At 39.1% G+C, this 24,538-nt stretch overlaps 3 protein-coding genes across 4 annotated transcripts in view; 1 reads left to right on the forward strand and 2 right to left on the reverse strand.

Moving 5' to 3' along the window:
• Window positions 1-3,395, forward strand: part of FAM162A (family with sequence similarity 162 member A) — a 40,827-nt gene extending 37,432 nt beyond the window's left edge. The window contains exons 4-5 of the mRNA XM_061405918.1: window positions 587-695; window positions 3,173-3,395. Of these exons, the coding sequence (XP_061261902.1) occupies window positions 587-695; window positions 3,173-3,265 (202 nt within the window). The 3' untranslated portion in view covers window positions 3,266-3,395. The remainder of the gene's footprint in view (window positions 1-586; window positions 696-3,172) is intronic.
• A 445-nt stretch (window positions 3,396-3,840) lies between these two features.
• WDR5B (WD repeat domain 5B) lies at window positions 3,841-15,005 on the reverse strand. Its single transcript, XM_061405883.1, has 2 exons — window positions 8,219-15,005; window positions 3,841-7,786 (listed from the first exon to the last, which is right to left on the reverse strand). The coding sequence occupies exons 1-2, from the start codon at window positions 8,286-8,288 to the stop codon at window positions 6,693-6,695; spliced, it is 1,164 nt and encodes a 387-aa protein (XP_061261867.1). The 5' UTR covers window positions 8,289-15,005; the 3' UTR covers window positions 3,841-6,692.
• Window positions 15,006-17,224: 2,219 nt separating this feature from the next.
• The window catches only part of KPNA1 (karyopherin subunit alpha 1), a 68,638-nt gene continuing 61,324 nt past the window's right edge, over window positions 17,225-24,538 (reverse strand). For both annotated transcript variants that reach the window (XM_061405859.1, XM_061405776.1), the window contains 2 exons: window positions 20,047-20,225; window positions 17,225-18,689 (listed from right to left, as the gene is read on the reverse strand). In XM_061405859.1, coding sequence (XP_061261843.1) covers window positions 18,502-18,689; window positions 20,047-20,225 — 367 coding nt within the window. In that variant the 3' untranslated portion in view covers window positions 17,225-18,501. The remainder of the gene's footprint in view (window positions 18,690-20,046; window positions 20,226-24,538) is intronic.

The following is a 24,538-nucleotide window of genomic DNA, read 5'->3' on the forward strand; positions in this document are numbered from 1 at the left end:
TCATCCTCCAGCTCCAGAACAAGCCCAGGTTTGTGACCTCCAGCATTATACTCTTCCCATCTACCAGAGCAGACAATGGAGGCTTCATACCAGGCCTCAAAGTCTGAGTGTAGCCTATTCCAATTAAACTATAGTTGTTGACTTTTGCATAAACTGAAGCAATAGGATCCAACTGATATTTAGCTGCAGTGCCAAAGCTAGTGCAGCTGGTTCCTGATGTCCAAGCAAGGTTTATTAAACTGTGAAGATCTTCATATACTTTTGGATAAATTGATCCTCTAAATTCTTTCCCATCATTGGCATAGTATGTAGCTGGAAGTCCTCAGTCCCACTATCTTCATCTCCAGCCCTTTATCATGATTTATATAAAAATATAAAGTGAATTGTGAAAATGCTCCATCTCCCACAAAGATCTCATAGGTCTTTGGGGGAGACTTCCCCAAAGTCCTACAAGATCTTTGGGTCTCACCTCCTTTTTTTATATTTATGGGCACCACTCCACTCCTGATTTGTGGGACACAGAGGTTTATATCCTCTGGCAACTCAGAAACTTTAACTGTCTCTCATGATCTCACTGCATTGCTAGGTTTGAGATGCTCGATGCTGCAAAGAACAAGGTCCGGGTGAAGATCAGCTATGTAATGATTGCCTTGACAGTGGCAGGATGCGTATTGATGGTTATAGAGGGCAAGAAGGTAAGAGTGGACCTCCCCTCTATCTTTATGTATTTTCCACAAAAGACCTAGAGGAAACCAGGGGTTAACTCTTTATTGTCTGTGATGAGGAAGTCACTTCCTATACAGGAAATGATAAGAAACAAAATAAAATATGGTAGGACCACACCTGAGATTATCATGCCTGGAGGTAAATAGCAAATCCTAACTTTGGCATGCTGAAGAACTAAAATAGTTAGAAGGGTTTAGTTGCCACAGGTGTCATAAGGAATGTGAAACAAGATGTGTGACACTGGCATATATACTATTTCCTTGTTTGTCTGTAAAGCACTCACAGTGCGTGGACTTACTGATCCTCACTCTGCCTTAGTCTTGGTAAGTGTTCTTAGCACTGTTCTCTACTTGGATGTTCCAACTAGGCCATCTGTCTAAGCTCCTAAGCAGTACACAGGCATTCAGGTCCACAAATCCAGTCATTATTAATAACTGTCTTACCGTCTTCCAGGTACCTTGTTGTTGTCTCAGTTAAATCTTACAACAATGCTGCAAGGTAGATACTATTATTAGGACCTCATTTATAAATGAGGAAACATAGCATAGAAAGCTTAGTAACTTACCCAAGTTCACACACATCTCCCTAATAGCAGAGCCACAGTTTGAATCTTGACCTAATTGAGGTGACAGGAAAAGTATTCCCACTTACTGAGTGCTCACGGGTATTGTTAAACTTGGGCTTAGTGGTTAAGAATCCCCCTGCCAGTGAAGGAGATCCGGGTTCGATCCCTGGGCTGGGATGATCCCCTGGAGTTGGAAACGGCAACCCACTCCAGGATTCTTGCCTGGAGAATCCCATGGACAGAGGAGCCTGGCAGGCTATAGTCCATCGGGTTGCACAGAGTCTGACACAACTGAGGCATCTGAGCACAGCACATTGTTCAGCTTACTAATCACCACAGTAATCGTGAGAACCTAAGAGGTCAGTTCTCTTATCCATGTTTTGTAAAAGAAGAACCAAAACTTAGAGACGTTACTTTTTCCAATGTCACATAGCTAGTAAGTGGTAAGACAAAAAGGTAGAGCCAAGTGTGCCGACAACTATCTTGTGATTAAAATACAGATATTTTTCTATGCAGCAGTACTGGCCAAGCCATTATTTAAATCCCATGTCTAATTCTATATATCACAGCTTCCACATGGAAAGAAATGTCTTATATCTATTGTCAAGAATCTACAAAGGTTCTGCAAACCCAGTGATAACTGACTTCCTTATGCGCAGAGTCCAGAGTAAAAGTGAACTTCTGATTCGCTTGAGAGTCTTGGAATAGAAAATACCAACCATTTAGGCTGATATTATGACAGCATGAAGGGCAAGTGTGGAGGCCTGGGTGAAGTTCTTTTGACAACTGTGTTCCTACCCTACTTCAGTATTTTTTCCTGCCTCCCTCTTTGACTTTTCATGCGCTCAGACTGAACCTACAGAAGCATATAAAACAGGATATAGGGATTCTAAGAATTCTGAGAAATCTGCATTGCTTTTGTCTACTTGATGCTAGCTGAGTTTAAATATTCCAGAAACAGATCACTCCCTGGGATCCCCCCAGCCTCATGAAAGGGTATGCACTGTATAAAGAGCTCCTCTCCTGTCCTATACCAAAAATATTATTTCTCTTTTATGGAACTGTCCGTTTCTGAAAAGCTGGTAAATGCTACTGTAATGACTAACTTCTGAACTTACTGTGATTTAGAAGAGAGAAATTAGCCCTTGTGTTTTGTCCTCTTCATCATCTAACCATTCTGATTCTGCGCCCCTCTCCATACTTAATTCTGAAGAAAACCACCACCTTATAGGGTGCTGGTTTCACTCATTTGATATGAAAATTTGAAACTAGACTGTTTATGTAAGCTTCAGAGATTAAACAAGTCAGAGGGAGGGAAGCAAGGGAAGAAGGTTGCATCTCCTCCACTGCTCTTCACTCTCAGAGGATGGAGTGCCAAGGTAGACACTGCTGGGAGTCATCAAGGGTAGTACTTGGTGAAATCTGGGATCCCCAAAGCTGAATGTTTGTGGTAAAAGGAATACGGAACTAGAAGGGTGTGAAAGTATACACATGAGTTGGGGATGGAGAAATGGTAGCAACAAGGAAAAGTGAGAGGAGGAAGAAAGGGGGTAGAAATGCAAACAAAAAGGTGTTTAATGCTAAAGAGAGGAAAAGAGAAAGACAAGGGAATATATTATAAAGGGAGAAGAGAGGCTAGAAGATTTAAAGAGAGAGGCCAGAAAGGAAGAGAAGGCAGAGGTGTGGCATTTCTCTTGTGCGTGAATGGATGGACTGCCATACTGGGAGCATTAGAGGAGGCAGAAGGCACATGGAGAGGGCTGCTGTGCCTGGCGCACAAGCAGTGAACCATTCCACCATGCCTGTACTTGCCACGTCAGGTAATGACATCCTCCCCGAACCGGCATAAATAATCACTTGTTCACATTTGTTTCACTTTAGGCTGCCAGAAGAAATGAGACTTTAACAAGCTTGAACCTAGAAAAGAAAGCTCGTCTGAGAGAAGAAGCTGCTGTGAAGGCCAAAACAGAGTAGCAGATATATCGTTGGTTGGATTTTGAAGACCTAGAAATAATGCTGCAGCAATAGGCCTTACTAAAAAGAATGTGGTGTATGAGCTTCCCTATTTCCACTCTAGACCTACAAATAAATTTTCTTAAAGAAATGACTTGTCTATATTTTACAACTTTCAGTTCAGTTCAGTTGCTCAGTCGTGTCCAACTCTTTGCGACCCCATGAACCGCAGCATGCCAGGCCTCCCTGTCCATCACCAACTCCTGGAGTTCACCCAAACTCATGTCCATTGAGTCAGTGATGCCATCTAACCATCTCATCCTCTGTTGTCCCCTTCTCCTCCTGCTTTCAGTCTTTCCCAACATCAGGGTCCTTTCAAATGAGTCAGCTCTTCACATCAGGTGGCCAAAATACTGGAGTTTCAGCTTCAGCATCAGTCCTTCCAATGAACACCCAGGACTGATTTCCTTTAGGATAGACTGGTTGGATCTCCTTGCAGTCCAAGGGACTCTCAAGAGTCTTCTCCAACACTACAGTTTGATCTAGGTTAAATGCAGCCTGCTTTTTTCAAGAAAATGAAAGAATGAAAAATGAGATGACTTATTTGAACTTTATTATTAACTCTTCTTTATAGTCAGGTCCCATATCCTACTTTAATTCCCATTACCAAAGTGACATCTCCCCAGCAGCCAGATGGTTTGTGTGTCCTTATTTCTGGAGAGGTTAGGAGGGACAGCTGAGTACACTGCCTGGGGGCACGCTGCCCGAGTGCACGCCGAAGAGCTAACCTCCCCGAATGCCCTGGTGCTTCTCAAGAGCTCTGGGAAGCAGCCAGACCACACTCTGGCTTTGTCAGGTGTTCTGGTAAACAGAGGCTTTTAGGAGAACAGTCTTGGATAGGTCCTGGCAAGGTGATGATGGCATTCTGGCCACAAGTTTCTGAGGATTTTGAAATCCCAGCACCATGGACTTACTTGGGACCAGCACAGTCGCCTCTTCTGTGCTGTAGCTTAGAATTCCTAACTGGTCCTTTCCTTCTTTTACACTAAATTTCTCAATTACGAAAAGCTATCAAACGTATTTTATTGTTGTTGAAAACTAAGCATTTGTACCTCATATATATCTTATTTAGTCTGACGGGGATGCCAAGTTGTCTCATATTTAGCTATGGATGCTGGTTTCTATTTAAGTATTTCATTTATTCTCACATGCTGCATGAGTTTTAAGGGATGGCAAGTCCTTATAAACATTCAGAGGGTTATATCACATTAAATGATATATGCAGGTATTTGGGAACTTAGTTTAATAAAATAGTAAAATCTAATGTACTATACAGCTTCATAATCCATCTGATAACTATCTATATAGAGTACTTTGACCTTAGCTTTTAGATACCAAGCTCTTTGATTTTTATCACTTGGCAAATTTATCATCAAAAAACATTACTTTATATACATTTTAGCAGATTAGTCTTCCTTGATTAATATTTTGGAATACTTACATTTTATCTAAATGTAGATTTTAAATATGGGTAAATCTAATGTATTTTTTAAGTCATTTTTCTTCATAAAACAATACCATTTTAACTTACAAAGAAGCATTTAAAAAATTTTTTAAGTGTTGTATTCTTGAAGATTTATTGTTGTAAAATGTTTAAGTCAAAGCTCAAAAATCCTACCATGAAGCAAGAATTTATATCATCATTTTGTGTCAGCTGTCCTCTTTAGTTAAGTTATAATAGTGACTGCCTCTTTGGGGGTTGAATATAAATTTTCTGACCAGAATTTAAGACCTTCCCCCATCCGATCCCACTTCTCCCAGTAGCCTCACATATTAACTTCTGAGCTGTCACATACTCTGCTAGTAATTATAGTATCTTATATTGCTTACTTCTCAAGCAAATCAGATTTCATGAGCATTGTTATAAGCAACAAGGACAAAACTGTCTTCTTTTGTATTCTATAGTACCCACTTTCAATTAAGTGATGTTACTATTTTTTGCTTAATTTCTGAATTATTTTTTCATGTTTATCATGTCTCTACAGGTAAAGGGGGCAGAAAATGTTTTCCAATTTATATTTCCTATAAACCCTGTTTGAATGAATTAACATGTGAGGCTATGGCTAGGTACTTTTTAAGTTTTAATAAAAATAATAGTATGGGGAATTGACTCCAAAATTTATTGAAATCAGGCAACAAGTTGTGATGGATGTATAATTCATTGTCATTAATCAAACATTACTTGAGTCCCTTTTATATACAAAAACTGAGAATTCAAAGATGAATAAACATACTTAGAGTCTACAGAGCTCATCATCTACTGGACACATAGCCTGTGAAACCATTACAGCACAGGCAGGCAGTGATGGTTCCAAGTGGTGATTTCTGAACTGAGTCTGTAGCATGGGCAGAAGCGGGTAGTTCAGACATAATAAGAAAGAGGCTTTACTACTCAGACGAGCTTGCCCTGAGAATCAGGAGAGGGCAGTCTGACATGGTAGTGAGAGGTAAATGCCTCTCACAGTAAAATGCCTTTATTAATTTTGATTTGGTTTATTTTTACTTTTTATCTTGGTAAAAAGACTCAGAACAAATTCAACCATTACTTGTTTTTTCCCAAATTACAAACGATTCCACAGACCATTTCACATCCCATCATTGAGGCTGTCACTTAAACTGTGGAAGTAGCATCTGACAAATCTCCAGTCCACCACCATCCCAGGCTTATTCTCTTCTGATCTCCTAAACCAAATGCCTTGGAGTTATTCCAAACTCCCTTGTTCCCCTCATTTAATCAGTCATCCTGTTTTGTGAGCTTTACTTCTAAATTTTATCAAATACAATGATCCTCTAGAATAGTCATTGAAACGAATAGAATGAGAATCTGTTCAAGGACAGACACAAGAGATTAATCACAGATATCAAGATTCCAGTCAGAAACCCTGGGATCTAAACTTGCATTTCCAACTGTCTAACTTTGCAAACTGAGGCTCGGTTCAGTTCAGTCGCTCAGTCATGGCCGACTCTTTGCGACCCCATGAATCGCAGCACGCCAGGCCTGCCTGTCCATCACCAACTCCCGGAGTTCACCCAGACCCACGCCCATTGAGTCGGTGATGCCATCCAGCCATCTCATCCTCTGTTGTCCCCTTCTCCTCCTGCCCCCAAACCCTCCCAGCATCAGGGTCTTTTCCAATGAGTCAACTCTTCGCATGAGGTGGCCAAAGTATTGGACTTTCAGCTTTAGCATCAGTCCCTCCAAAACACCCAGGACCGATCTCCTTTAGAATGGACTGGTTGGATCTTGAAACAGGTCTTAAATTCTTATAATGTAAGACAATGTTAAAAAACAAAACAAAATACATGCCAAAATTGAGAGAACACCATCTTTTAAAATACCTAATCTTTTTTTGGCCAGTTTGACTCTACCACTTGGTTTCTAAAGGGTTTAGTAAGTACTTGTCCACAGTTTAACTGTTTTGTCATTTCCTAATGCTGCTGACGCAATGATGTTTTCTGTAGGATGACAAGCTGCTGAAATTACCACATCTGTATGACCTTGCAATTTCTGTACAATCTCTTTAGTTTGAAGATTCCAAATGTATACCAGGTTATCCTCTGAACCAGAGACAATCCATTTTCCACCAGTAACTGAAAAACTGGCAAATACACAGTACTTCTCATTCTTATGACCAGTATATGTTTTCAGGCATCTGCCTCTGCTGTAATCCCACAGTTTAAGAGTATTGTCCAAAGTTGCAATGAGAATATATTTACCGTTTGGAGAAAATTTTACAAAAGAGACAGGAGGGTTATCATCATCAACAAGTGCTTTTAAACACTGACCTGATGCAGCATCCCAGATTCGACAGACACCATCATAGCTACCTGATACTATCAAGGACCCACTACAATTAAAATGAACAGCAGAAACTGGGTCAGAATGAGCAGACAAAGTCTTAAGGCACTTGCCTGTTTTCACCTCCCATATTTTCACGCTTTCATCAAAAGATCCTGAAATGATGAGGTTGGACGGTGGATTGAAATTACAGCAAAAAACGTAATTACTGTGCCCTTTAAGTGTTTTCAAACATTTTCCAGACCTCACATCCCAAATTTTTAGAGTTTTATCATCTGAGGCAGAAACAAGACGACTGGAATCTGATGACCAGGCAACATCTGATATTTCAAGATTGTGTCCTTTAAGTGTTTTCTCATATTTTCCATCATAGGCTCCCCAAATTATAATTACTTTATCAGCAGAAGAACTTGCTAGCCATTCTCCATTAGGACTAAACTTAACTGATGATACTGCTTCCGTATGTCCCTCCAGAGTGAATTTCAGAGCGTAGTTTGGTTTTTCAGACACTGGCTTGCTCTGATTGGCAGATGAGGGGAGAGCCGCCTCTGCTTTCGCATTTCCTGACTGCTCTGTAGTCATGACTCTGAAGCTCGAAGTCTGTAGGTTGGCTAGATGTCCGGTTTTGAACCAAGCAGTCCGTATTTTGGCTTTGTACACAGCAAAATGAAGATAAACAACATCTGACTCAAAACAAAAACAAACAAAGTCTTTTAGTGACTAATCTCTGGATCGTCTTTAAACGATGGTATACATTAGTTCAGCAGCACAGCTTGGACCACTTCACTTTTTCCTCGCTGCTTCTTCTGGAAACAAACACTTGAGAAATACTATTAAAACGGTCCCGTGCGCTGTCGGCAAGTAAGGTATTAATGGTGGGTGTTTTGTGACTACATAACGCGCTTCAAAGCTGCAAGCGGTGGGGTGTGGGGGGGAAAATCTACAGAAAATATTTTTCACCGCTTCTCCCCCCAGCTCTGAAATATCTGAGTACTCAGCACCCCTACCTGCCTCACTTTAGACATTGTACTTTGAGCATGAATAATCGCCGCTAAAAACAAGATTTCAGAAGCTAAGCAAAAACCTGCATACACACGATTTTCTAACGCCCACACCTGCTGCCGACGCTCCAAACAGCTGCGTAAGGAATAAAGCGTGCGCATGACAGCCGGGAGCTGGGCGCATGCGCAGGGAGCGTAGAGCGCATGCGCAGAGGATGCCCCTCCCACCGCTTCCGAGCCGAGGAGGCTTGTAGAAGTCTGTTTCAGATCAGATCAGTCGCTCAGTCGTGTCCGACTCTTTGCGACCCCATGAATCGCAGCACTCCAGGCCTCCCTGTCCATCACCAACTCCCGGAGTTCACTGAGACTCACGGCCATCGAGTCAGTGATGCCATCCAGTCATCACTACGCTTGCGCAAAAGCAGACGCTGGGGTTTCCTTCCGGCGTCTGCAGGAAGGGCTTCTTCCAGATCTTGCTGGATAGCGTGGATCGCTGTATTTCGGAGACTATTAATGACTTGCGCGAAACCGTAGGACGAGAAAGAACTAAATTTTGAGATGCCTGCGGGCATGGATTTGGATGTAAGCCATTCACACTGCGCGTTTCTTAGCCTTCCTGGGCCCACTCAGCGCCGGTGACTCTGTATAAGCTCCTTGCTGCACAGGTGGCTTTCGTTCTCTTCTCCAGCAGTTATGTGGAGCCTGGTGGCGGGTTCGAAGGCCTGCAAGTAGGCGAGGGCAACGTAGCCAAATTTATGCCCAGGTTTAAATGTGTTCCCCAAGTGTTCGGGAAGGATAAAAAATAGTTTTAGAGGCCTTTGAAGGCTAGCGCCTAGGTAGCCTGAAATGATAGTGCCGGGGGAAATGAGCAAACGTTTTAGCACTTCCTATGGCTTAACTTTCCAAAGACAAGGAAAGTTCAGATCTGCTAGGTGCTTGGAACAGAAAAGGCGGAATGGAGTAAAAAATGTGTGAAGTGAAAGTGAAGTCGCTCAGTCGTGTCCGACTCTTTGCGACCCGGTGGACTGTAGCCTACCAGGTTTTCCGTCCATGGGATTTTCCAGGCAAGAATACTGGAGTGGATTGCCATATCCTTTTCCAGAGTATCTTCCCGACCCAGGGATTGAACCCAGGTCTCCCTCATTGTAGGCAGACACTTTACTATCTGAGCCACCAGGGAAGTCCAAAAAAAAAAAGTGTAAAGTTACTCGTAATTAGGCTTTGTTGGAGAAGGAAATGGCAACCCACTCCAGTATTCTTGCCTGGAGAATCCCAGGGACGGGGAGCCCGGTGGGCTGCCGTCTATGGGGTCGCACAGAGTCGGACACGACAGAAGCAACTTAGCAGCAGCAGCAGCAGCAGCAATTAAGCTTTAGCCAGCCCTCCCTAGTTTTAAGAAGTGATTAGTGGCTGTGAAATATGTGAAGGATACGTGCTTTTCAGATGTTGTTTAGTCGCTAAGTCGTGTCTGACTCTTGCGACCCCATAGATGTAGCCCTCAGGCTCTTCTGTCCATGGGATTTTCTAGGCAAGAATACTGGGGTCGGATCAAACCTGTGTCTCCTGCATTGGCAGGCGGATTCTTTACCATTGAGCCACCAGGGAAGCGCTTTCCAGGTGTAAATTATTCTTTGCTCAAGAATAGGTTTACCCAAAATGAAAGCCTGCCTAGTTTCTCCAATCCTTTATAGACTGTCCCTTGGTATCTGCGGTTAATTGGTTCAAGGGCCCCCCCGCCCCTTCCCTTCCCTCCACACAGCATACCAAAATCCACTGGATGCTCCTCTTTTGTATAAAATGATGTGGTGTTTTTATATAGCCTACTTATATCCTCCCCTATAAGTCATCTCTGTATTACTTAAAATACTTAATATAAATGCTATGTAAATAGTTGCCAAGATGAAGCAAGTTTTGCGTTTTGAAACTTTATGGATATTAGGGGGGAGGATGTTTCATCTGTGGTTGGTTGAATCTTAGACTGTGTAACCCCCGTAGGGAGGGCCAATCCTAATTGCTCAATAAAGAGTGCCCGAGAGAAGCTGTTTGTGTCCTGTTTGAAAGGCTTTCCTGCTAGCCGGTTGAAGTCAAGAGGCAAATATGTCTCATGTTGTTTTCTGTCAGTCAAGAATTGAAGCATTTGGAAACAGAACTGTCCCCTATCTATACTTATTGGGGATAATTGAAGGTCTTGTTTTTATAAGGCACCACAGCATAATTACACCTATAGTAAACTAGTAAAAACCTCATTACTTCAACACCCTACTACTCTAGTTTGGAATTTAGACAGTTGTTGTCTTAGCTAGGGCAAATTAATGGTACAAACACAATAAGGTGCTGAGAATGGGAAGAGCATCTTTAAAATGGTTTGGAGCATCCGTTTTTATACATTATTTTAAACTGATTAAACACCTCCTGCCTCTTTCCTCCTCCTGTTTGATAGGGTTAGTGTGATTGTTACTGGGAAGCTTAGAAACACTCTAAATTCATAAAAAAATTTAAAAGCACTTCACAGAATAAAGCATAGGCTTTGTTTCAAAGAATATAAGTAAAATCTGTATTTTTCCAACAGGAAATTGTTGTTGTTTAGTTGCTAAGTCATGTCTGAGTCTTTGCAGCTCCACGGACTGCAGCACTCCAGGCTTCCCTCCTTCACCATCTCCTGGAATTTGCTTAGATTCATGTCTGTTGAGTAATTAAGGTAAACACACAGTATGAGGGCTAGGATGGGTGCTGGTACTTGAGGATATCTACCCCACTAGAAACGTCAGAAGCATGAGGGATAAGCGGGCACACAATTAAGAATGTGTTGGCAGGAATATCCAGAAATTATTTTTCATCATTTTCTTAAAATTTCAGTGGAGAAATTTCCATTATTCATTTCTCAGTATCTGGAACATTCTATAAATAGTATCCAGAACTCATGTAAAGAAAAAACTATAACTAAATCTTTATTCATTAGTCATGTTCTAACACATATAGTTCTGATACTGTACTCATTATGAATTAGAACAAAGAGTATCATAGCTTTACTTCCTTGGGAAGAGGGGACCATCAGCAACTGTGGAGTATGTAGGAACAGGGATTACTAATATAAGTAAATCCAAAGTGACTGAAACCATTAACTGGAGATTTGTATTTGGGACTCTTCAAGTTCTTCCCTGGTGGTTCAGACAGTAAATCTGCCTGCAAGGCAGGAGACTCAGGTACAATCCTTGGGTTAGGAAGATACCCCTGGAGAAGGGAAGGGCTACCCATTCCAGTATCTTGCCTGGAGAATCCCATGAACAAGGAAGCCTGGCGGGCTATGGTCCATAGGGTCGCAGAGTCGGACATGACTGAGCGACTAACACACAAGAAATGTTCTTTACTCGGTCCCGTTTTTAATTTCTCTTTTTGCTATGTTTAGTCTTCACCAGATAAGTGATTTTGTAAGTTTCTCTCCCATTAAAGTTTCTTTAAATTTCCCATAAAAGTTTTAGAACTGAAAGTCTCATCTGTGGTTGAAAGGTTTTTGCTCCTTGCCATCCAGTAAAGTTGGAGCTAGTCTGAGTAGAAATATTGCCACATATATGTGTTAATATACAGTATTTGTTTTTCTCTTTTTGACTTACTTCATTATATATAATAGGCTCTGGGTTCATCCACCTCACTAGAACTGACCTAAATCTGTTCAATGACTGAGTAATATTCCATTGTATATATTTACCGCATCTTCTTTATCCGTTCGTCAGTTGATGGACAACTAGGTTGCCATGTCATGCCCAGCACGACATTGTAGAATTTTTTTTAATTAAAAAGACAGACACAAATACTACCACAGATGGGTCATTTTTTTTTTTATATTTAAAAAAATTGGGAGGGTAGGTATGAGTGCTAAACCTTAACATTGCCTGGGGGTGATTCCTATACTACAGAACAACTTGACTGACTTCCTTCATAGTAAGTCTGATTGCCAAACCCAGACCTCAAAAATCAAGCATAATTGAAATCTGAACATACCCAGTTGCTTAAGACCACCACCAATTTAAATATATGAAAATCTCTTTGGGCTAAATATGGGGTGGCCATATAACTTATCTAAACTTTTTTAAAGTAAAAGAGGGCACTAAAATAATTAACAGGTGTTGATTTAAAAACCAGGACTGCCCTCAGCAAACCAGAACATTCAATGTGGACTTCCCAAGAGGGCTCTCATCATCAGAAGTTAATCTTGAAAGATTCTACAGTGTGTGTGCTAATTTGCACTCCAGCCTGTCCAGATCCCTCTCCATTATTGTGGCCTTCTGCATTTCTATTTACCCATAAATAATGCTGGGCCCAAGTGTGTTATATAAGGCAGTGGTCCATACTGAGCCTCTGGGCTCCTTTGGCTTCCTCAGGTTAAGTGGGTATAGATAAAGGAATTTAGAGAGTAATTTTATTCTTTGAAAAACGATTGAAGATCACAGAAATGACCACATACTGATTTTAAAATTAGAAGAATACTTTTTTCCAAAACGGCGAATGAAATGGGGGTAACAGTCATCTAAGGGAGCCTTAATAAATTTGTAAACCCAACAAGTGTGTACTGTGGATAAACGTGTAGCCTGCAGGAACTAAGACTGTTTTAAGACTTTTGTTTTCAGAAAAATACCTGGTGAAATCTCTCAAAAATGGTAGAGAAGCAATCACAGTGAATAAGTACATCTTTCTGTTTATACTGATTTGTCAGTTAAATTGGAGGAATGCATAAAGAAAATACTCTCATGCAGCAATATATGCAATGTGTAAAAATGAAAAATTCAGTAGTCTAAGGCAACCACGAGCTTCCACATTCAGTGGATATAATCGGCCAAAAATTTTTTTCTTAAGAGTATGCCAAAAGAGACTGATGAGCTATTTCTGGTGTATATATAAACATGGGGTTGGTAATATTAGTTACCCTATAAAATATACCCATTAACTTTTCTCAGAAGGCATTTTTGAGTTTTTTTTCTTTATGTAACAAAACTTGTGTTAGGACAGTGTTTGGTTTTGTAAATTTAAGGTCAAATTAAGTCTCCAGAAAGGGAACTACATATAAAACACATGCTGAGACACTAGCTTTAAGAGTTGTTCATCCTGGTTTCAAACAGCAGCATAAAAGAATCCCTTTGAGCTTTCTTTTGTAACCAAGTGAAAGGCACTCAGTCGTGTCTGACTCCTTGCGACCCCATAGACTATACAGTCCATGGAACTCTCCAGGCCAGAGTACTGGAATGGGTAGCCTTTCCCTTCTCCAGGGTTTCTTCCCAACCCAAGGATCAAACCCAGGTCTCCCACCTTGCAGGTGGACTCTTTACCAGCTGAGCCACAAGAGAAGCCCAATAATACTGGAGTGGGTAGCCTATCCCTTCTCCAGGGGATCTTCCCAACCCAGGAATCGAATCAGGGTCTCCTGCATTGCTGGCAGATTCTTTACCAACTGAGCTATCAGGGAAGCCCCGTACCCTTTACTAATATCACATAGATGCACATTCCTTCAGTCATTTAATATTTATTGAATGTCTGCTGTGTGCAAGGCACTCATCCATAGCCTGACCAACCACATTCAAGTACAAAGAATCATTAGAACCATTCCAAATCAAAGTGTAAAAACACTTTGAAAAAGGACATAGAGTGGTCAAAATGACGAGGTAAGCAGAACATAACAACATACATTAAAAGGTCATTTTTTAAACTTTGGACACTCCTTGGGTTGATAATCCTTTAGGAAGTCAGCTGTGTTAAATTCACATCCATGGATGGCACTGCTTTCTATGGTAACATTCTTCATTCCAAAGCCTTTTCCCTCTGTGTCAGTACTTTGCTTTCTACATTTGAATTTGTTGAATGGAAACGTTTCTGAGTTTAGCAGTTATGCTACTAAACTCAATGAATCATGTTATTTTTAACTTGTCAAGTCATAGGAAATTTTAGCACCACAGAAAAGGAAAGATGTTTGGATTGAGTCTCTACACTCTGGATTGTGTAGCCTAAAAGCAGTTCATACCCGATTTAGTCATTTCAAGGTGCTGATAAGAAGAAGAAAGAATGGCCCGACAAAACAAGTAACTTGGCCCAGCTGTGGCCGCAGTGTCCTGTTCTGGGAATTCTTGGCACAGAACACTTGTGACTGCTGCTTTCTTCAAGACACACAAACTGTAGGGCTTTCCCCCACCTTTGGACAGTGTCTAAGGGTTGTGACCTTGAGGCAAAGTAAATTCTCCTAAGTCTTGATTTTGTCACCATAATGACAAATTATCCACCTCAAAGAGGTGGATAAAATGAGGATTAAATGAGAAAAAGTGAAAGTCCTTAACCAGGCACCTGGAAGACTAGAGAGGTTCCAATAAAGACGAGTTCCCTTTATCTGACCTGTAAAAAAACAGGCTAGGATTTCTTTGTCTACTCCTAGCTGAAAACAGAATGGAGCTTCATCTACCCTTAATCCTTTCTCCTTACTCCAAACTTCCAGATGAGTTTTATGTCCAGTAGCAATCTGATATTTTAAAAACCAGCATACAGTGGTATTTGTTTTATCACACCTTTATGCTGCTCTGGTACCCACTGTTACTGCCTTTTCCTGACAATAAAGCATGTTACAGAATACTACCCAAATCAAAGCAGACTTCCTGGACTAGGAGTGCCACATCTGGTCTTCAATTACTTTAAAAATATACACACACATGTATAAAGTTTTTAACTTCTGATGACAGAAAAAGGTAGCCAGGAATATTTCTCAACTGGGTAGATATATTTACTCTGCTTACCTCATAATGAAGAAAAATGGTTCTAACAGAAGCTAACAGCTTCAGATGGCAAAAAAATTCAGATGAGACTTCCACAATAGGTACACCTGTCTGAGCAAATTTTGGAATGCAGGAGGTAGAACACAGTAAATATGAAAAGCAAATAATACTTCTTCCTACAAATGGATCCCCTCTTTACTGAAAATCACCCTTAGACATCACAATTTCCAATATATGCAGAAAGTCCCAAGCCCTTAAATACCTTTAATGACTTGCCTCTTGATATTAAAATGTTCACAAAATGAAAAATTCTTTAAGTTGAGGAAAACTTTCATAATGCAACCTCAAATTGGGGGGGTTAAATAACTGAAATATTTATTTAGCACTGGAGAAGTAAATTCATAGTTGCCCGTGGGTGGCCATGTACAACAGAGGATAGCTGACAAAGTCTGCTTAATAAAATATACAACATATTTTTTCTTATGCAAAATCAGCAACAATCTGGGATAATTCAGATTTATTATGGGGTAACTGTCAAAAGTTTTTATCTGTGACAATAACGATGAAAATCAACCCAGAGTCCATTCAGCTTTATCTGGCAGATGGAAGGTACAATCCTAGGGCAACAGAATTTTCAAAAACAGTACAGCTGACAAAGTGTAAAAAGGTTCTAATTACTTAGTGACAACATGAAGTGTTCCATGGAGAACTGTGTCTCCTAAATCTCACATTCTTCATACCTATCACCTTTACCTTTCTAGGTGTCTTTCAGTCTAACACATATCTACCTGCTGATCCTTCAGATACAAAGTGTCTTTACATCCCAAATGTTATCAGTGCTTCCCCGCCACACCCTCCCCCCCAAATAAAGTTCTCATTTCAAAGAATACACTTTGAAAGTTTAGAGGAGGAAATAAAAAAGGAGAAAGGAAAATCAAGCCACTTTCCCCCAGAGCAGTATATAAAACTGCAGAAGAGTTTTCCTGTGTTGAAATTAGCATGCTTTTGTAATGACTAACATCTCAGTGAAAGTAAATTAACACAATCTGCCAGGTAGAGAACTAAAAACAGGACTTTTTAACAGCTACCTTCTAAAATGTCCCTCTGTTACTAAAAAGGCTGCTTTATCAATTCCAACAGTTATGATGGGATTTAACTTTTAATCAATTCCAACTTTTATATTTTAAAAACTTAACTGCAAGAAAAAATTAGCTATCTCATGGCTCACGAACTTCTAGGACAGAGCAAGATAAACTCCTCTTGTTTCAGACAGACAATAGACCACATTAGTTAAATGGATTTTGTTTTACTTCATTCATTGAGACACCTGCAGTTGCTAACAAAAATTCCCAGTGTATGCTTTGCTTGCTAATTTGGGGAAACTTTGTTTTATATTTTTTCCGTTAAAATTGATTTATCAAAACAAGATGAAATTTTTAAAATTATCCAATAGAAGGGACATGATTTAAAACATCCTAGAGAAATGATGTTACCAGTAATTTACAATTTAAAAAAACTCAGCCACAAAAAATGTCAAAGCTAAAAACAAGAGTTTTACTATCATTCAGTGCTTCTATTACCCTTCTGAAAGAAGTTATATTTTAATGTGATGTAAAGGCAACATTGAAAGTTTTTCTTTAAATTAACCACCTAATTTGTCCCTAAAATTACAAAGAAAGTCTTTTACAGGTCAAGTGCAGTAAACTAAAATGTTCTTTCAGCACAAAGCAGCACTAGAAAAAGTAACAGTTATAGACGGAGTTGACTAGTTTTGCAGTGGCTGCTCCATCAATAACAGACATCAGCAGACGGTATCCATTCCAGAGCACAGACACAACTACAGACTAGATGCGAAGAATGCGTCACACACTTGGCTGATAAATGTTGTCTTTGTATCTTTCTATTTTGAATGAAGTGGATTTCTTATTAAAGTTTAAATCAGATCACGTAAGTTGGTGGTTTAAACAACATGATGAGGTATGAAAGCTCTGAATATCCCTAATGTTCAGCAGGATTTACCAGAGATATAACAGCTTGTCAGGGGAACTTTCAAATAGTTACACTTTGGGGTTATAATGAATTCTAGAAGAGGACAAGATTAAAGAGGTTTAAAAGGATATTCTCTGAAAAAGAACTGAGCAACTTTCCTTCAGAATTCATTTTGAACAGCACATCAACAAAAAATCTTCTCTGATAATATGTCCCAACATTGAGTCAAGATGGCCAACTAGCACCAAGAAATCGTATTGAACTCAGTTGCAGTTCTCTTGGCAATTAAGCTTATTTTTCTCATTCCAGTCCGAGCACAAATGTGGATCACTGAAGACAGTACTGGAAGCGCCATTTGCAGGTAGAGGTTGTAGTCATTAAATGAGCCAGAAGGTAGAAACTTTTTATTTTATGGAAAGGACTTGACTGGGCAGTACTAGTAGGAGATGAAATGATTAGGGAACAATGAGGTCATAAGAAAAAGATCACTGCCCTTATTTGGGTTAAACAGGTCTGTCCAGAAGATGGTCATTGAAAATAAGGATGCTACTTATGTGCAGCATGAATACACTAGAATCCAGCTGCACCTAACTAAGGAAAAAAAATAATCCCTAAGTAACCTTTAGAAGCGTATTTATTTGCCAGTCACAGAAGGGAACAGCACCTAGGGTGAACTCCAATTTAATGAGGACCTTGATCAGGACCACAAAGCCTGAAACATTTGTTTTAATGCAGAAACAGCCCTAGTCACACTGGTTAAGTTTGGGAAAATCAGAGGGTTTTTTTTTTTTTCTGTTTTTAACTTTTTTATTGAATTACAGGATACGGTTTTGATCACTAAGGATTCTAAATCTTCATACCAGTATTAGAACTGTACCACTTCCAAATCCTAAGACATGTAAGACCAAAGAGAAGCAATAGCCATACAAATTAATATGTGCCCCTCTCCTTTCTGCTCTAAGGGAATCTTCAAACCAGTATCACATTTAAGAGTCAAAGTTAATTCTTCAGCATTCCTGACAACTAGAAGCACATTCACTGAAGGCTGAAGGTGAGGGAGCGGATGGTTTACTATCTGTGGAGAATGGCATCAATAGAGGAAATAAAACCATCCAATCTCAGTAAGGATTAATGCAAATGTGGCTAGAAAAAGCCACCAGTTAATCCAAGGGTTCACTGTGGAGGAACTCCTGAAAGTACTCTGAAGTACACAACAGGTCTAAACATTTCCCTTGTTGCAAGCAGTTGTGTGAAATTCAAAGTAAAGATTTAGTCTCATCTTTTAATGTCAGTATTTTTTCCCACATTAAAGGGAATGAGGAGTCCTCTTTTTCCCCCACAAAAAAAAAGGGAGCCACATTAACATGTGCATATTCCCATGACTCTATAATATGTAAGTGCGGATCTCGAAAGCCTAGGGTTTTCCATAACAGAGTGGGCCGTTCTGGTTATTACCCTTTTATTAGAAGGGTATTCCACCACAGAGAGCCAAAGGTTTTCCAGATGTGTGTAAGAGAGCAGGTGCGCAAGGCAAGCAAATGAGCGCAAACAGTATTATGGAAAACATTTGAGAAGTTAGCTCCATGAGGACTGTGGGCTCCACAGAGGACTTGACTGGGCAGCCTGGGCTGACACAGGGACATGAAAGCAGAGACTGCTTCAAAGCTGGAAACCTTCCATAGGCGCCTCACACTGCTGGAAGATGTACTGCTGCTGGCTGAGGTCAACCTGCGGTGCGATGCTGCTGTCCTCATCCTCGGTCCCAAAGTAATGCTCAATAAGATCAAAGGCCTTCTGGTAGATCTCTTGGTTTTCATGACTCTGTAAGAATTCAATTTTATCCAGGCCTAAAATGAAGAATTTTTTTAAAATCTGTTAGAAATTTTAATAAAACTGTATTTTGCCATGTTTGTTTCTCTGATGTAAAGGAAGATTCTCTACTTACTTCTCATAAGCATTTTGCAACAACACAGAAAATACTCCTCCAGTTACAACTGAAAAGAAGTATTGCAAACTGACATCTTAAATGTGTGTGCAAGCAACAGCCAGTCCCCAGAAGCAGCAGTTTCTGTAACAGTCACATCATCCTGCACCTAAGGCCAGAAGCAGAAGTTTTCCTACTGGACTATGTCTGTGGCCTAAGTTTATTCTTAGCTCTGGTTCTAGCTATCCAGGCTCTGAGCTAACCATTATCATTTCAACAAAGGTGTAACATCCATAAATCAATCAGCCAGAATCAATTTATATTGCTTTAAGGAAGAAGTCCAAGCAGAACTAGCCAACACATACTCCCTTTACTAAGTTTAAGTACATCTGAGCTAGGCTTTCTTTTACCTACAGCTTATAAGCAATCTAAAGGCTACAGCAATACTGGAAATAAATGTTAACAGTGCTCAGGAAAAAAAAATACATATACATATTAAAAACCATACACACACACACACACACACATATCCAAAAATTAACAAGATATCTATAGCAAAATATCTGGGTAAAGGAATATTTGTCTTTTTATACATTTCAAAACTTATTACACTATGCAGGAATATAGTTTTTACAATCAAGCCTTTTACGAAGTGGTAAACTGTTAAAGTCATTTTAGAAAACAATTCTGCATTATCTGATAAATCTGAAGATGACTGTGCCGTATGACCCCTAATTCCAATCTTAGGAATAAACAGACCTTAGAGTGCACTTAGGGAACGTAAAAGTTATCAAGTACAATGGTAAACCAATGATTAAAGGTACAGTTAGAACTGAGATTGGAAGAATGAGGAAACCAAAAGGCAGATCGTGACTCAACTGCTTCTAATGAAACTAGAAATCTTTACAGTTAGAAGCACAGGAACTGGGAAATGCAATGCAAAATCAGAAGTCTAAAATCTTAGAAAAGGAGTGGAATGGGGTGTTGTCTACAGTAGATATGGGTGCTCTTGAGGTTCAGATGTACTAGAAGAATACAAAAGTATCATAATGGCAGGCAGCATCAGGAAACAGAAGATCCTAACAGTCCAATGTAAAAAGTGCTAAACTTAGGATACTTGCTTCTCTTCACATCTACAATGCATGTTTTCCAATCTTGCATACTAAATATTTATAGGAGAAATTTTTTGTATGAGTTTGCTAATGACAGATGTGAACAGGCCAGAAAAGTACGGAGAAAAAGAAAAAAATAATTTCAGGACATCTATTAATCTCGCTTACCATAAGCTTCTTCAATCAAAGCACAGTAAGGATTAATGCCAGTGCCATTCCTTTTGGCTTCTTGTTCTCCAAGCCTCAGGATATTTTCCAAGCCATTCAGGGCAACCTGTACGATCTTAGAGTCCATGACTGTGAGGAGATCACAGAGTGGCTTGATACAGCCCAGTTCTACAAGGTACCTAAATTGATAGAACAATTCAGTCAAACAAAGCTTTTAATTTCATAAAACTTTTGGTGGAAGGAAAATCCTCAAATTCACTCAAGAAATAAAAGTAGACACTCGTTGAACCATACAACCTACACCTTGTCCAAAAAAGTCCAGAGACACTGATAGCAAATAAACATGAAAAGGCACTCAACATGTGTCATCGGGAGGCTGCAAATCAAAACTGATGACCCCACACATCTGTTAAAGTGGATAAAATCCAAAACACTGATAATACCAAAGGCTGACAAGAATGTGGAGAAACAACATCCTTTTTTTTTTTTTTTTTTTGCTTGAGACAACATCTCATTTTTTGCTGGTGGGAATAGAAAAGATAACCACAGTGAAAAACAGCTTGACAGTTTTTTTTTTTTTTTTTAAGAAAGCTTTCCATATGACCCAGCAATCACACCCCCCAGATATTTACCCAATTGTGATGAAAATTTATGTCCACACAAAAACCTGTACAAGAATATCTACAGGAATTTTATTCCTAACTCAGGTGAATGAATAAACTATAGTGTATCCAGACAATGGAATACTGTTCCTATATAATCACAAAGTTGTGTCCAACTCTTTTGCAACTCCAAGGACTATAGCCCACCAGGCTCCTCTGTCCATGGAATTTCCCAGGCAAGAATACTGGAGTCAGTTGCCATTTCCTTCTCCAGGGGATCTTCCCCACCTAGGGATCAAACCCATGTCTCCTGCATTGGCAGGTGGATTTTTTACCACTGAGCCACCAGGGATTCAGTGATAAAAATAAAATGAGCTATCTTTTAAGAAAAGATGTGAAGGAGCCTTAAATGCATATTGCTAAATGAAAGAAACTAGTCTGAACAGACTCCATACTGTGTGATTCTAAATATATGACATTCTGGAAAATATAAAACTTTTATAAAGGCAACAGAAAAGAATAGTGGTTGCCAGGGATTTTAGGGATGGGGTTAAGGGTGTAGTGATGAACAGGTGAAGAAGAGGGGACTTTTAGAGCAGTGAATGATACACAATGGTGGGAAAATTCATCAAAATCTGTAATTGTACAACACAAATAATAATCCTCAATATAAAATATGAATTTAAGCTAATAATGTATCAGTACTGGTTCTACTGTAACAAATGTAACCATACTAAAGCAAGCTTTTACTAGAAGAAATTTACCAAGTATACAGGAACTTTTACTATCATCTCAATTTTTCTCTTCTTTTAAAAGCCTTAATTGTTTTAAATTTATATCATATTTAGCTTTATTATTTACTATGGAATGACTTTAATAGTATCATGCATAATTTTACTTAAATATTTACTGATAATTTAGATGATATGTCCTTCGACAGGCTAGGTCACTCAAATACAGACTACATAGGCCTATAGCCATTTCTGACCATTTCCCCTTCCTTTACAGCACAGTTTTTAGTCACTAAAACCTGTTAACCATTCCTTCAACATATCTATATAATTGTTTCTCTTAAAAAAAAAAAAAAAGCCTTCTTAGATTATATTAGTTGCTGCAAACTTGAAAAATCATAGAAAAGCATAAAGAAAAATAAAAAGTATCCATAGATAACCACTATTATATCCCGCTGTGCTACATATAAGCAGGATGACTTTGGACAAGTTATCTGATCTCTCTGTGTCTTAGTTTCCTCAAGTAGAAAAATCTGGGAACCACACTAAGTCTGTCATTAAACACCAGCAAAATTTTAAAAGTAGTTACTTAAACAGATGATTTACATGTCTGCAATTAAACTCCACTGACCTATACAGGCAACAGCAATTGGATACTTCAGAGACTTGTTCAGAATCTCCAAATTGTCCTCAAGCTTGATCCTGGTCTACGTTTGATGTGATCTCCTCTCCCCACTAGAAATCTTAGTTCGGTGACCTCTAATCCTTATATTTTCTTTTAAAACCTCATTACTTTTGTAATACTGTCTGGTTGTAAAATCTCTTATTATGAAAACCAGTGTACTGAAAACTTGATTCGGGATTAAAAACAAATTTTAAGTTATAAAAAAACTTCTAGAACTTGTATATAATTAAATGAATAAATACTGACTAAAACTATTTTAAAACTACGAAAAAATGTGCTAATAAGTAAATTCAGAGTTTTGAAGATGTGAGCAGATTTTATCTGCAAAAGCATGGTATTAGTACTTCTTGTATTTTGACACAGTTCATTCAATGAGTTCTGGGTTCCCAATTCTAGCCATTTAAATTATACCTCCTTACAAGATCAGAGGAATTTAAGGTGCTATTTTCTGCTGCAATCACTCATTTTTGGAGACTTAAAGACCACCATAGTGGTGTTTCACTATTGATACAAGTTTCGCCAAAGTAACCTTCATCAAAACAGAGGACCAGGGGAGGTGGGCTGTTGGGAGATGCCACTTTGAGAAAAGCATGGTTCAAGTCTGGAACTGGCTCCAGTGAATGGTGTATGTCAAACACTTGGATAAAGCAGTCAGTGATAAAGCAATCACTGATGCTAGGTGGCTCTGTGTCAGGAAAGGCTTTCATTAAGAAAATTTCTGATGAGCAACAAACTTAACCGTGTCTTAAACCATCTCTCTTAAGACAGGATTTTGCTTCTTCTGTGTCCTAATTTTTATCAAAAGCATCACTTTTTTCTTCAGTCTTTGGCTCTTTCCTTTCCTTTTCGATCTATTACCAAATCCTATAGCTTTCTTTCCTATATTTAGACCTGTACCTCACTGCTACAGCTATTATATACATATTTTGCTCACACAGCATGCGGGATCTTTAGTTTCCACTAGGGATCAAACCTATATGCCCTGCAGTGGAAGCAGTGGAGTCTTAACCACTGGACTGCGAGGGAAGTCCAAGTCCTTGCAGCTATTACCGTAATTTTGGCCATCACTATGTACTAAACTATTAATATTACAAAGGCATCTTAACTGCTGTCTTTCCTCTCCTCAAATCACTGTCTTCTTCGTATCACTTTTAATATTAAAGACACTCCAAAGTCTTCCCAATATCCAAGATTAATGCCTTCATCTCAGTTTTCAAAGTCTATCTATCATTAAATTCCTCATCCCCTATAGAGAGATTGATTTGCCTCTTCCAATAACATTTACTGTGCACATTCCTTCATGATATTCTCTCCTCCAAAACTACCAAATTTCTACTCAAATGGCAAATTTCATCTCTTCTATGAAACTTTAATTCCAGGCAACATTATTTATCCTTCAGTTTTAAGAACTGTAGTATGTATTAGCATTTGATTATATTTAACCTAAAATTATGAATACGTCCCAAGTTATTCTTAACTGGTTCTTGCATCTAAATCTTGTCTTCTCAAGAATAAGCAAAAGCCACATAGATGTCTTTTATCAGTAATAAAGTCAGTTTATTTTCTATAATTTAGACTGTAATATTTTCATAATAATCTTTCAATATAACTCTTTAATTAAGAAAAAATGGCTAGGAGATTGGTAATTAACTTCATTATTACAAATACCTATGCTGAATTTTAAAAAGGGATAGAAGCCATTCCATTCCTAACAGAGCAAAACACCCTGAATACTTCCGGATGGATACCATAGTATTTTTTAAATGTCTTTAAAATATATACATGTCAATTAAGAAAACATACTGGTATAATATATAGTGACAATAATTATAAATCTGAATCTGAACATAAAACTTGACTGTCAACTGTTCTGCATGTGTGCATGTTAAGTTGCTTCAGTCATGTCCAATTCTGTGCGACCCCATGACTGTAGCCCACCAGGCTCCTCCGTCCATGGGATTCTCCAGGCAAGAATACTGGAGTGGGTTGTTGTGTCATCCTTAGGGGATCTTCCCGACCCAGCATTGAACCCACGTCTCTTACGTCTCCTGCACTAGCAGCCAGGTTCTTTATCACGAGAGCCACCCGGGAAGCCCCATCAACTGTTCTAATAACTTCTATATTACTTCATATTACTGCCATCTGGTGGTGACATATTTAAAAATCATAGTACTCCAAACCAGAATTTTGAAGATTAAAAAAGACCCAATCTCATACAAATACGTTCTAAAGACCATTTGAAGTTCCCTTGGCTAACCTATACATGATGAACTTTACTGAAATAGCTACTGCACGTGTTAATCTATTTAAATTGTATTATTTCAGGTATATACTTCTGATTTTCTGTAACTGATCAATTTCTGAAATCTTAGGACTACTTTGTTGAAATTCCAACACAGCACTAAAACTCAGCACTGGCTGAGCACCTACACTTAATCCACAAAGAAACAATATCAGAAGTAGCTATGTTTCCC

This window comes from Bos javanicus, chromosome 1 (genome assembly GCF_032452875.1).
Source record: "Bos javanicus breed banteng chromosome 1, ARS-OSU_banteng_1.0, whole genome shotgun sequence".
Taxonomy (NCBI): Eukaryota; Metazoa; Chordata; class Mammalia; order Artiodactyla; family Bovidae; genus Bos; species Bos javanicus.

Bases quoted from the DNA above. Each gene is read 5' to 3' on its own strand.
- WDR5B (XM_061405883.1), bottom strand. From the start codon at position 8,288: ATGCGCCCAGCTCCCGGCTGTCATGCGCACGCTTTATTCCTTACGCAG. The intron at 7,787-8,218 runs GTGTGGGCGTTA...GTTTTGAGTCAG, and splicing joins GTTTGGAGCGTCGGCAGCAG to ATGTTGTTTATCTTCATTTT.